At 38.0% G+C, this 13,770-nt stretch overlaps 1 protein-coding gene across 1 annotated transcript in view; it reads left to right on the forward strand.

The window, feature by feature from the left end:
* LOC107554391 (pericentriolar material 1 protein-like) overlaps nt 1-13,028 on the forward strand; it is a 50,425-nt gene extending 37,397 nt beyond the window's left edge. Inside the window, exons 15-37 of the mRNA XM_016236881.1 lie at nt 486-677; nt 755-1,004; nt 2,343-2,488; nt 3,676-3,851; nt 3,968-4,127; nt 4,271-4,614; nt 4,799-4,966; nt 5,238-5,294; nt 5,892-6,064; nt 6,692-6,823; nt 6,912-7,044; nt 7,164-7,307; nt 8,378-8,481; nt 8,579-8,713; nt 8,997-9,194; nt 9,291-9,350; nt 10,254-10,380; nt 10,957-11,108; nt 11,194-11,263; nt 11,351-11,526; nt 11,662-11,754; nt 11,867-11,990; nt 12,242-13,028. Of these exons, the coding sequence (XP_016092367.1) occupies nt 486-677; nt 755-1,004; nt 2,343-2,488; nt 3,676-3,851; nt 3,968-4,127; nt 4,271-4,614; nt 4,799-4,966; nt 5,238-5,294; nt 5,892-6,064; nt 6,692-6,823; nt 6,912-7,044; nt 7,164-7,307; nt 8,378-8,481; nt 8,579-8,713; nt 8,997-9,194; nt 9,291-9,350; nt 10,254-10,380; nt 10,957-11,108; nt 11,194-11,263; nt 11,351-11,526; nt 11,662-11,754; nt 11,867-11,990; nt 12,242-12,267 (3,340 nt within the window). The 3' untranslated portion in view covers nt 12,268-13,028. The remainder of the gene's footprint in view (nt 1-485; nt 678-754; nt 1,005-2,342; nt 2,489-3,675; nt 3,852-3,967; nt 4,128-4,270; nt 4,615-4,798; nt 4,967-5,237; nt 5,295-5,891; nt 6,065-6,691; nt 6,824-6,911; nt 7,045-7,163; nt 7,308-8,377; nt 8,482-8,578; nt 8,714-8,996; nt 9,195-9,290; nt 9,351-10,253; nt 10,381-10,956; nt 11,109-11,193; nt 11,264-11,350; nt 11,527-11,661; nt 11,755-11,866; nt 11,991-12,241) is intronic.
* The last annotated feature ends 742 nt before the right edge of the window (nt 13,029-13,770 follow it).

Below are 13,770 nucleotides of genomic sequence, written 5' to 3' on the forward strand. Positions count from 1 at the left end.
GCGGGTGTTTTTATATGAATGTATCTTTGAAAAGAACCTACTGTCTTCAGAAAAGCTTGTCATTTTCATTTCGTCTTTACTGTAATGCCTGATAGCGTTTGTGAGCAGTGCTTAAGGGGAAACCGCTATATCTCTAACTCCCAAAGCGCCTCCTGCTGGCAGAGAATTAATTTGCAGTCTGTGGGAAACACTGGTGTCTGTCAGCAAACATAAACAAAAAGCATCCTTCAGAACTGTTCTGAGAAGGTGCTTAAGTTTTGAGCCATGTATTATTACTCTAAATTGGGCTACTACTACCATTACTATCTTGTACCCTGCAATAATCATTTGCTCAAACTCACTTTTATGAGATGTATGGAAAAAAAAGAAAAGAAAATCGGCATCATATATCGGCCATCGGCTGCCCCGATTTCTAAATATCGTCATCAACCAGTGAAAAACCCATATCGGTCGACCTCTATTGCTAATTATAATTTTTCCATCAGAACTGTGGCCACCTGGGGTGGTTCGACACAGTGTCCCTTTGGTGATGATGATGATGATGATTACTCCTCTGAGGTGGGGGCTGAGGAAGATGTTGACGTTGAACATGATGAGGGAGAGGAGTCCAGTTCCACCGATGAGCTGCATGGTTGCACACAAAAACACCGCAACTATAGCAGGAATAACAGAGATGGGTAAATACACAGGCACACAATTAGTTTTACTATACATCAAACCCATCAGTTATTAACTGTCTTTTCAATTCTTGAAGTCTGAAAATTCACAGGGAAGTTAACGGAAGTCCTTCCCCCTGTGGATCAAGGGGTCGTCCTCGTCAGCAGCCACAGAATGAGAGAGGAAGTTCCAGTAGAGCCAAACGGCAGGAGAATCTACGATGGGCGGCTGATCTGTCTCTCTCTGAGGGTGCTGCACCAGCACACTGGCAGGAGCAGATCACACACCTTCAGAAACAGCTCAACTTCAGCACTACCATGTGCCAAACTTTGCTACAGGACCAACAGGTCAGAGTACAACATTAGGGATGTATCGGCTGATTGCTTAAAAACAGCTGAAGTTTAGGGCCAATTATATCTTGTCAATCAAAAAGGGGTGGAAGAAACCTGTAAGGGCTGAAAAAGTTGACACATTAACGCAGTCACACTAATTGATGCAGGTTCTATTTGACCCTATGAATCACCTGAAGTTCAAGCCAGGGTTCCCAGGTCTGCGTTTTTTTCCCCCTTCACCACACATTATTTGTAGCATGCCTCCTATCCAATAATTGCAAAGAGCTTTGTGCTTTGTTAATTAAATGAAAGTGAAAGTAGGGTTGGGCGATGTCTACCAAATTGGCATCAGACAATGTCTATCTGCCAAAACATTGAGAACAATTATACAATTAAAAACATAACATTCTCATTTTCCACTAGATATTTTCATCTTCATCTCATCAGCTTGATCAAATAAATGCAGCCTTATGAGCAGAAGAGATTTATTTCAAAGTCATTAATAATTGTAATGTTTCCAAACCTTTGACAGGTACTTTAATAATTACAATTCCATTAATACTTTTATTATATTATATTATATTATCATGATTATTAAATTCTGCTTTTTATTTTTTTACAGCATAAAAGTATGTATTACAATATAAGATATATATTTTAATGTGCTAAAAAATATTTTTTTAATAATAAGTGTCGGGGACGTGGTCAGATTTTCCTGCTTTTTTTGTCTCTAGCTGATCACATGCCTGGTTCAACAAAATTCAAACAATAAATGCCATTTTGACGCTCTTAAATGTTGTGCCTCAAGTGGCAGCGCGGAGCATGAGTCTCTTATACAACTGATAGCATGAAATGTAAATGAACATCAGAAGGTATGTTGAAAGATTCAGAACAACCTTCCAAAACGTATCATGTCTCAAGCAATCACTCGATCAGTGTTTCAACCGTGGAAAGACATTAATAAAACAGCTTGTGATCTTTGTTACTTAACATTGCATTTACATCAGATAAGTTATCCACAATTGGTTAGTAAGCTATAAAAACACTAAGCTTATTTACTGTTAATTATATATATGTATGTTTGAATAAATCTGTCACAAAAACAAGTTTTTATGGAAACCGCCTTATTTGCAATTGTAAAGAGTATATTAACGTACCAAATCAGAGGGTTTCCTGTATAGTTTACAGCATTAGTTGAGAGAGATTTGTTCTCAAGAAAACCAAACTATCGCTATTGGCAAAATAACATTTTGAACAATCGATTATCAGTATAGACATTTAGTATCAGTGCATCCCTAATATAACTTTTTTTTCCCTACTAACAACCTTTTTATTCCCCTCTCTCATCTCTAGACTCTTTCATACATGCTGCAGGCTCTGCTCGCTGGTCCCTATGGTGTTGTGCCCAATAATGTGACCTCTCCTCAAATCCCTCTCATCATGCACCAACTAAACCAGTGTTACACACAACTGGCTTGGCAGCAGAACAACGTTAATCGGTGTGTCTTTAGACTTTAAAAATCTGAATATCAATCAGAAGAATGTATTTATGTCAGATATTAAGTGTGAGAAATGAGGCATTTAATGTAGATACACTACAGTTTAAAAGTTTGGGGTCAGATTTTTTTTTTACTTATGAAAAGTAGTCTGCAAATGCTGTCCAAGTCTGCATTTTTTTAAAGGGGTGGTTCATTGCGATTTTACTTTTTTAACGTACGTTAGTGTGTAATGTTGCTGTTTGAGCATAAACAATATCTGCAAAGTTACGAAGGTGAAAGTTCAATGCAAACGAATGGATCTTCTTTTAAAATTCTGGCAGTTTAATGCCTACAAAAACGGCTGGTAGGGACTACAGCAAGTAACTTCTAATTGTTACAATTATACACTTATTTTCACATAGCTATGAGAAGCGTACTGCGTGCAGTTGCCGTACTGTATTAATGCTTTAATCAGGATAAAACTGTATATTAAAAGCTAACATAAGCAGTAGCATTTACAAATAACAGCGTATCTAAAAGTATGAGACAACAACAAACAAAAAACATAGGCCTACCATTAAAAGCCATGCTTGCACAGGTTCTGCGCGATCCTCTTCAATAACATCCTCTTCTTCTCAATCGGGCTCAAACTGATAAGCGATATTAACGACGCCGTTGTTTACAATACAACCGGAGCACATGCCGCTGAGGTGAGAGGCGGGACGTTTAGACACGCACTAGAGACGGTTGAGCCAATCACAACACACCGGGCTTGCTAACCAATCAGAGCCCATCGCCTATTTCTAAGGGAGGGGTTTCATAAAAGAAGGAAATGATCAGCACGTTTCTCAGAGAAGGGACAGAGCGGTGTGGTAAATGTTAGGTAAATTATGTGAAAAATAAAGCGTTTTTAAAAAAATGAAGCATTAACACGTGTTAGACTGCACCCCATAAACACAATCAAGCCTAGAAAAAAAACGGTGAACCACCCCTTTAATTAAAAAATACAGTAAAAACAGTAATAAATAACTTTTCTATTTTAATGTTTAAAAATATAATATAAAGAACATAATTTATTTGAAATAAATTATAAATGTTATTGTCTCTCTTGAGAATGTATTTATTTATTACCGACCCCAAATTTTTTAATGGTAGTGCAGGCATGTTTTCATTTGTTATAACTTTTAACTGTTTTTTTTTTTTGGCAGGTTGAAACAGGTTCTGAATGATCTGTTGCGGCAGCAGCAGAATCAGTCATTGTCAGGACAACAGCACAATCAAAATGTTGCGTGTGATTCTGCATCATCATCTCTATTCGTAAACTACCCACCTGTCAATACACTCAGTATGCCTGGACTCCCAAACTTCTCTCCTTTCCCAACTGGCAAGTCTATTATCTGTCTGTGACTCATTCAATTAGTGAAATTACCTAATTAACAAAAACAACAATTTGAATTAACTTCTAACCTTTTTTCTTTCTCTCTTCTTTTCTGCCTTTAGGCTTTAATTTCAGTCCCATGTTTCCCTCTTCAGCAGGAGATTTCCAGCAGAACCAGGCCAGTTTAGATCAACGGCACGATCCAGACATATCCCTCAAAACGGAATACATGAGTTTCCCCCCTCCGCTGCAGAGATCTCCACTCAACAACGCAGAGAAACGGTACAAATGTTTTGTTTTGTATTTTGTATTAAGGTGATATAATCATGATTAGTTTAAACACAGTCAGGTGAAAATGCAAGAATTACCTACTACAAAAAGGAACAAAAACTTGCCTAGTGTAATTTATTTCCCTCCCTTTATAGGTTTCAATCTCAGCCTGATACTGTGGCCAACGCTAGTAACTCTAGCTGGTTAAACTCCTCTCTGAATCGCTCTGGTCAGAGAACCACCCTCACCTCAGACCATCCAAGTCAGAACTCTCCTTCCTCCTCTCCTATCCCTCATCCTTGCACTACCCGGGATCTTTCTTACATACCTGACTCCCAGGAGTCAGTGAGCAGCCTTCCAGATAGGGCAGATCCAACCACTGTCACCAAGACCTTCAGAGCAGGGCGCAAGGCTGCAGCACAGGCCAGCCTGGCCTCTAGAGACAAGACCCCCAACACAAAGAGCCGCCGCAGGAGAGGCAGGGGACGGAAGAACACAGGTGTGTATATTTAAAGTTAACATACTACAGCTTAATAACACATTAAAAAAGCCAATTTGTTTCAGTCACATTAATTGGGTTTATGGAAAGTTTTATTTATTTATTATTTAGGCAAAAGAAGCCTTAGAGTTTAAGTCCCACAATTCAGTCAAATGGAGTTCAGTTTTGTTCTTCTCACTTTCAGCATCTCTGGACAGTGACAGTGTTTCAAGTGACTCTCACTTTGATCAGGACAGAGAGCGCTCCTCTCAGGTCAAATACAAAGATCTCAACCAGGGTCTGCTAGACAAACTCACCCAGGAGAAACTGGACAGCAAGGCTAAGAACAGCAAGCCAAATGACCTTTCATCTGGTATGCCTTTTCATAGGTTCTGCTACAGATAACACTGGATAAAACTAAACGTATCAACATGAAGAACAATGAGAACAGTCTTGTTATACAGTGTCCATTATGTTCTTCAACCAGAGAAGCATCTGCTACAACATTATAGCAAGAAAACTGACTTATTTAATTTGAACATCATTTAAACCTCTTATGTCTCCATGCCCTCACCAATTTCATTTTTTTTTTTTTTTCTGTTTTTGTTATTTCATTTTGGGTTTTGTTTTTGGTTTCTTCACAGCATATGCTTGGAGAACACCTTTTCTCTCTAACAGAATTGCATGCACTGAAGTCCCAGGTAACTCCAAGCTCACCAGCTGTTTGACCTGCTAACTACTTGTTAACGTTTTATTTTTTATCTGCATGTTTTCTTTGTCTCCTTTCTCCTCTCCATTTTTAAAAAACTGCATCCACATGCATAGGAAGTACTAAGAACTAATATAAATTTAGAAACAACTCCACTGAGTTTTATAAAGTTAATTTCTATTGTCCAGTATCGTTATTTCAGAACATTGGGAAATTGGGGGAGAAAAAGGGGAGGACATCTGCTGTGTTATTGTTAACACCATTCACACCCATTGTCTTTTTGTTACGGATATTTTATACCTTTGCCTTTGAGTTGAAGTCACAGAACTATGCATCTGAGTGTGGTTTTACACACAAAAAACATCTCTTAAATTTTCTTAATTGTAAAATGAGCAGTGTTTTTGGACATTGTGTGCAGTTCAGTACTCAAGGTCTTGCTATGTAAAACATGTCTTCCAGTAGGTTTTTTTTTGTATAATTAGTTTGCACATACAGCAGTTGTTTGATCTACTCTCGACATGCTTGAAGAGTTACAGTAGATTGTCTGTGTTCATTTTTCATTTTGTTCCGTGTGTATTCTCGTCTCTAGACGTGAGCAGTGATTTCTCTCTGTTTGAGGCCCTGAGAGAGACAATCTACTCTGAGGTGGCAACTCTGATCTCTCAGAATGAGTCTCGCCCTCACTTCCTCATCGAGCTTTTCCATGAGCTTCAGCTGCTCAATACAGACTACCTGCGCCAGAGGGCACTCTACTCACTACAGGTACAGTACACAACAATTAAAACTGTGCACACTTCTACTGACACAACAGGCCCATGTAGAGACTGGATGGTTTTCCACGATTTCTACATTCATTATGGAGAAAATCTACAAAATGGACTTAAATGAAAAAAATGTGTTGCCCAGACCTGAGAACGTTAAAAGAATGATCAAATGAGCAAAATGTACAAAACAAATATGCAGGTGGCATGGAATGTTTACACACACACACACACACACACACATACATACATACACACACATAAATATATGTTTATATATATATGTGTGTGTGTTTTTACTAATATACACAGTTATTTTTTTAATATATTAACAATTTATTACTATTATAGATTTTTTTTTGCATTTTTATAATTGTGTTGATTTCTAACATTTATGACCTCTTTAATACCTTTTACAGAGCCCCGGTATAAAAGAGTCTGTATAGTTAATAGTTGAAATTGTAAAAACTTACATTTTCACAGCCCCTGGCTTTAATACCAAGGGGCTACTTTTACTACTGTATCAACAGATCAATATAATTTTGTATTTGTAAGGTTTTCTTTTGTGAGGACTGCCTCTGTTTTTAAAGTATAATTACCATATTTCATTGTTGGCTCTGACCGCCAGGACATTGTAACGAGGCACCTGACAGAGAAGAGTGTGGCAGATGAGCAGGCATCATCTTTGGGTCCGGCCGTATGGGCCACAGGCTCCCAGTCAGAGCTCACACCTAGTGAGAGCTTGGCTACCAGTGACAATGTGAGACATTTGCTTCCTCATTTGTTTTTGTTTTTTTTCTCTCTCTCTTTAATTATAACACAAGCTAATTTTTTGCTGATGTTTCCAGGATTTATCTGAGAAGATTGTAACCGTTAAATCCAACTCTGTATTGAAGAGGGTAGCAGATAGAGACTCGATGGACAACGAGAGCCTGCTGTCCACCTCTTCCAACCTTGAACCCTTTGCAAGTGATGACCTGGGTAAGAAGCTGTATGCATCACGCTACCGCAATCATGCTCGCTTTGCTGGGCTGGGGCTGTGCTGGTCTGAATACTGTTATGTTTCTCTCTCTCCATTTATTTCCTTCCTGCTCCTCCAGGTAACACAGTAATTCATTTAGATAAGGCATTGGCCAGGATGAGGGAGTATGAGCGCATGAAGCTGAGGGCTGAGTGTAACACAGATAACCCTGAGCACAGCCCTGGAGCTGCTGCTGCTGCTGCCACCTCAGCACTCACTCAAGGTACTGCTGTGAACACTCTTAGACTGCAGAGTAGACCCAGCATTCAGTTGCAAGAGCTTCTAACTGTGTCCCTACCAGATGCAATGCAACCAGGGGCGCAACTGCACATTTTCCTGAGGGGTATGCAAGATCAGTGTTGCCCCAACAAAAAAATATTTTTTATTTTAACTATTTTAATTCAAAATGGCAATTTTCTGCAAAAGGTATGGTTATAGGTTAAGCTTATTAATCTCTGTTTGTTCACTTTATTTTAATGCATTCCCTTTGTCTTTTTCTGTTTTGAGCCCCTTTCTCTCTATTCATTTCAGTCATGTGACTGTCTGTGACAGTCATGTCGAAGGTTGATATGTACTCATTTGATAAAATACATTTTGAACTCATTTAAGGTTCAGTAAAAATGTTTCTTTTCATTATTTTTGACAAATAAGCTTTTGATTATTGATAATATTTTATTAAAGAAGATTTTCACAGAATGATTTTAGCTAAATGCGCCCCATGTGCTGCATATACTGCATACCCCATTTTTGCACCCCTAAATGCAACAAGTTTCCATACAAGGAGATTTTCAACATGACAGCATAGAAATAGAAACCAAACAGCTAGCAAATGACTGGTTATAGACTTTTATCGCTTGACACCTTATTGCATTGCTGCATCTTATGATTGACATTGGCTTCTACTGTCACTGCACAGATAATCACGGTCAGTGATTCTCTTTCTGGAAGGAATAATCCAGGCTTTTTACAATCTAATGACTGTGTATCACTCTTGTGGCAGAGTCTTGATTTTCACAGGCTGCAACTTTGTGTCCTAGAAAAGATGGCCTTTGATGTTATACCTAGAAAAAAAGTCCTACTTGAGAAGGACATTTTGATCAATTTCCCATTCATTAGGTTTTCTGAGAGTTTGCCATTAAGGATTATGGGGGTGGAATGTTTATAATTAACACTGGCTAAAGCTCTGCTTGCTTTAAACATACATATAATGAATGCTTGGGTTTTATACCCCTTTAAGTAGATCTACTTGTGTTTTAATGAATTTTTTGTGTTTGTCTCATTGTCTGATTTTAGGTGCTGGACATTCATCTACAGATGCACATTGTCCTCAGATTGACACACAACAGCTTGACAGACAGATTAAAGCCATCATGACAGAAGTTATTCCTTTCCTAAAGGTGAGCTTGCTTTACTTTTCTCTTTAAATTTAAAAATAAATAAACCGTCAAAACTGCAGTTTGTAGACATGCTGTTTTGCTAATGTCTTTCTGCCAGGAGCATGTTGGGGAGGTGTGTTCACACCAGCTGCTCACATCTGTGAGACGCATGGTGCTCAAACTCACTCAGCAAAATGATGAAAGCAAAGAGTTTGTTCAGTTCTTCCACCGACAGCTGGGCGGCATCCTGCAGGTAAGTGCATTTATAATGTTTTAATTTGTTTGTCCTAATGTAATTAGCTTCTATTCTTTTTTTCTTTTTTTTATTATAATTTTTTTTTAGTTTACTGACTGTTTTCTTAAATAATTATTTGATCTTTTTTTTTTAGTTTAGTTAGTTACTAATTAATTCGATTAATTAGTTTTGAGAATCATAATGTGCTTGAATATTTGAGCATGTGATGCCCTAAAATGTAGTCTATGTAGGAAGGCCACTAGTTGGATCGCAGCCTACAAGTTCTTGGTTTTGTGCACAGGACTCCTTGAGTAAGTTTGTTGGGCGGATGCTGCAGGACTGTGGTGAGGACCTGCTGGTGGAGATCTCTGAGATCCTCTTTAATGAGCTTGCTTTCTTCAGACTGATGCAGGATTTAGATCAGAACACCTCTAAAAACAAACACAGAACCAATAGACGCTCTGACCACACATCTCCAAAACACTCACCTCATACCGAGGTAGGCTTGAGTGATTAATCTTCGTCATGTGTGCCAGTAATGATGCTTCTGTGTTTGTGAGGAGAATGATTAATGGAAATAGTTTTTTTTTTTTAGGAGGCGAAAACACTAGAGAGAGAAAAGACATTCTCCCCATCATATTTTGATGAAGACAGAGTAAGTTATAGTTGTTGATACACTTGCAGCATTCACATAAATACACTAATGCTGAGTTCACACTGCACGATTTTCAAACTCGTCGGATCGCCGTTGTTTTCGGGGGTAGCATTCAGTTGCTGCTGTGTTCACATGGATCAGCGACAGGGGGTTTCACACTGCATGACATCACAATAGGAAGAATCGCCGACAGCTCTGTCTGGTCTGCAAACTACGTTTCACAACAAAACACACGCAAGAAATGATAAGGAAATAACGCGAGAACCCGCGTGCGTCAGACCGGAGTTCTCGTGAGCAAGACTAATTATTTTAAATATATATATATATATAGCCCGCAAATTGTCTGTGAGCTGATTTCCAGCTACAAGGAGAAAAAGAAAAACAGATTATGCAGGAGGGAGATGCAGGGAACAGGGATTGGGTGTTCTGCAAAGAGAGTTGCAGGTAAGTAATTTTGCAGTAAATGTTTTGCTGATGTTGTGGCTGGTCAAGCAAATGTTTGTGCTTGTTTCTGTATGATATAATTGTTCATATATCTATTAAAATACTGATATTCTGGTCTAAAACTCCTCCCGAACTTCCCGCTGCCCTGTATCTTGGTCTCTCATTGGCTGTAGGTCATCGCCGATGTAGTTTTCAGTCAGAAATCATTTCACACAGCGTGATTGTGAATCGGCGACAGCTCCAGATATTTAGCATGCCAAATATTTCACGGGCGTTGGCGACGTGTCGGCGATTCCCTCAGATCGCGTCTTTGATAATTCACAGTCCCAGTCTTCACTGATTTCACACAACAAACAGAGCAGCTGTTGTTCAACTATTGGGTTTTATGTTTTTTTGTTGTTGTTATTGCGAGCTTAAATGTTTTGAATGTTGAAAATTTACTTTTTTTTTTATCTTTAGGATCAGGATGAGACTGAGCAGGGAGGGACGCTTCATGAGAAGGAAGAGGACAAGGAGAAATATGCACAGAGCAGTGAAGCATCTGAGGTGGAAGAAGAGGAGGGAGAAGGGCTGCCTCTTTCTATAAGTGAGTTTATCTGAAACAGACAGACAGTAAAATAAACTGAAAAAAATTAGCTTGGCTTTGTAAATAAATGTACAGTACTGTTTTTAAAAAATGGTTCTGTTTTTTTTATTTAAGGTTTTTGAAAGAAGTCACTTATGCTTACCATGGCTGGATTTATTTAAATACACAAAAAAGCAATACTGTGAAATATTATTACAATTTAAAATAAATGTACCTTTTTTTTTTTTTTTTGACATTTCAAAATGGATTTTATGGTGGATGTTGCTCCAGTCTTCAGTATCAATATGGTCTTTTAGAAAGTTTTTTGACTTTTAATCTTTGTTTTCCTGAATAAATCCAAATGTAAAAATGTAATATTTCAAGTGATTACATGTTCTTCCTTTTAATTGGTGTCACTAAAACGCCATCTATGGTGCATTGTGTGTTTACTGTTCTGACTGTTCAAAAGTACCCGTTAAGAGTGTTTGCTGGAGGTTGTCTGTCTTATCGTCTACAGGTTGAGACTGTTCTGTAATGTATTTGACTTTGATAAGAATCTGTTTGACTTGTGTGTTATGTGTATGGTCTTTATTTTAGGCCTATCTAAAGCAGAGACACAGGCTCTATGCAACTACGGCAGTGGAGAAGATGAAAATGAAGTGGAGGAGATGGAGGAGTTTGAAGCTGGACCTGTTGAGGTGCAAACATCATTACAAGCCAGCATGGACAACACTAGTGAACACAGACAGGTGTGTTGGCGTTCATACGAGAGGGCAAATAATCTGACTCTGCTCAAATGACAAACACTAATAATGACCTGTTGTGTTGTTCCAGGGCTCTGCCTTACGAAACGAAGTCCCCCAGGAAACCAAATCAGACCTAGAAAACTCAGAAAGCAGCCAATGTATGCCTTTTTTCTTTATTATACCCTAAACATTTATTGGGGTTTTTACACTCAACTCACTGCATTTTGTCTCCCATTTTCAAACAGTGAAAAGCATAAAATCTGAGTCCAAAGACTTGGTTCAGCCTCCAGAGGAGGCAAAAACTGGTTCAGGAGATGAAAGAGAAAAGGAGGACTGTACTGTTTCACCAGCCCAGGAAACACCACAGAGCTCAGATACAGCCAGTCCCGACACAGAGTCTCCAGTCATGATCAACACTGATGTATGTCTCACTCTCACTGCAAACCCCAGATCATCTTTTCTCATCAAACATCTTTGATTCGTTTATTTAGAATGACCAAATTATTTTTCTCTGATTTTTAAAAAAGGAATTATGTTCGATTTTTTTATAATATAGGAGGCAGGATCTGGAAATACAAGCCAGAGATCAGATGAGGAAGATTTTGTGAAAGTAGAGGACCTTCCTCTTCAAATGTCTGTTCTGTGTGAGGTAAAAGCTTGAGTGATCTAGTAGTCGTGTTTGCATATTAGTTTATAAAACTGTACAAGACATCTCCAAAGAATGCTGCTTTTTAAAAAAAATCTGCTTGTAATTTGCACAGGAGGAGCTTTGTAAGAGGATCTCAGAAAAGCAGCAAAATATTAACTTAACAGCTGAAATTCTCAATGAAAATAAAGATGAGCTTACAGGATTGGTGGGAAATGCTCAAGCACTCAAAGAGCCGGGTAACTATTAAATGTCACTCAAACCATATGCTATCTGTTCAGACTTCATTTTAATTTTCAAAATGTAAAATTAGATTAAGGTGATAATTTTTGTTCAACAGAACAAAACTTGTTTTGTATGTGTTAATTTAAGAATTCATGTATTGTTTTTTTAAAATGTATTGGATATTGAAATTCATAGCTGAATTACAATGATTTGCATATCAGCAGATCCCTATGATGGATGAACAATATGTATTTTTTTCCCCCAGAAACCACTGGAGCCCAGAGTGCATGAGGATGATCGTTTGATCCGTCTTACACTGCAAACCATCATTCATGCAACATTACTGTATAATGAGCTTAATAACGTAAGATTCTTGAAAACAACAGTTAAGCTAAGTCTTGGTGAATTAGCCTGTCAGCATGTGATCTAACAGTTCAAGAGATCTCTCTACACTTGTAAGTACTTTTATTCTGATTGTTTTATTGGGAATGTAGGAGATGATGTTTTGTAGGGGCTGTCTTTAAGCTGTTCTGTAGACTGCAAGTACATTTTCTGTGTTTCTCTTTGTTCAGCCAGAAATCTCTGTAAAAGCTCCTTCAAAAGCTTCGGTTTAAGGGATGCAAAACATTTTTGTGTTCCTATGTTTGGCATGGTTTGGCTTTTGTTTATGCATTTCTTTCTAGGATTCCTTCCCAGACCGCTAGCATTTTTTTGCCAATGCAGTACATAAAGGACAATAGAAGTTTGTTCCTCTGATTCAGGACAAAACTTAAGCACATTTGGAAAAACAATATCCCTATTTAAATGTATTTGACACGTCCCAGACTGCACAGTGAAATGTGTAATGGATAGAGCAGAATCGCATATTAGCACTGATACGTTGTCCTGTCATCTCTTATTGCAATCTTTTAAATGTTTTCTCTTGCTTTCAATTTCACTTTTTTTTTAAGGAAAGTTGGCCAGTGCTTGGGTTCTCACCCCATTTCACCTCGTGTAATTCTCTGATGTTTAGACTGAGATTTAAAATAAATAAAATGTTGATTTTTACCATTTCCTGTGGTGATTGCTCTATTTATCCCATTTGCAGAAAACCTGCTTTGGTAAGTGTTTATTTAGCAAAATGTTCACTGATTCAGTGCATTATTTCCACAACAAGTACTGTATCTCCATGATTTAGTGATGTTAGTTGTGTAAATTTGTCTACTGCTTAAGTGTAAGCACTTAAGGTTGATCATTTTCCCCTAATGCATTTGTTAGTTAACAGAGTTGATGAGGTTGATTATCAAGTTGTTCCACTGTGCACATTTCTGTTTTCTAGTATGTGGTTACAAAAAACACACAAAAATGTCAGTCACATTCACAAAAATTTGGCTGAAAAAAATATTTTGTACAATCTGTCATACATATCAATTCTCAGTGCAGTTAATTTTGTTTCCATTACATGCATCTTTAGACAAGTGTTAAAGGGATAGTTCACCCAAAAATTAAAATTTGATGTTTATCTGCTTACCGCCAGGGCATCCAATATGTAGGTGACTGTTCTTCAGAACATTGCATTACCACCACCTATCTCTCAAATGGCCCATTGACACTATCTACAATCTCAATTAGGAGTGGCAATGGTCTATTTGAGAGATAGGTGGCGGTAATGCACTTATAAGTCTGCGATCCGCCGTAAAGCAAGAAGATGGCACCGGCTGAAGAAGACGCAAACATGCTCAGGACAGTTTGGACATTGCGGTAAATCAGAGGTAAAAAACGATATAAATACTGTTCAGTTTCTTGCACAGACCG

The sequence above is a fragment of the Sinocyclocheilus grahami genome, unplaced genomic scaffold (assembly GCF_001515645.1).
Source record: "Sinocyclocheilus grahami isolate Dianchi unplaced genomic scaffold, SAMN03320097.WGS_v1.1 scaffold500.1, whole genome shotgun sequence".
NCBI classification, from domain to species: domain Eukaryota; kingdom Metazoa; phylum Chordata; class Actinopteri; order Cypriniformes; family Cyprinidae; genus Sinocyclocheilus; species Sinocyclocheilus grahami.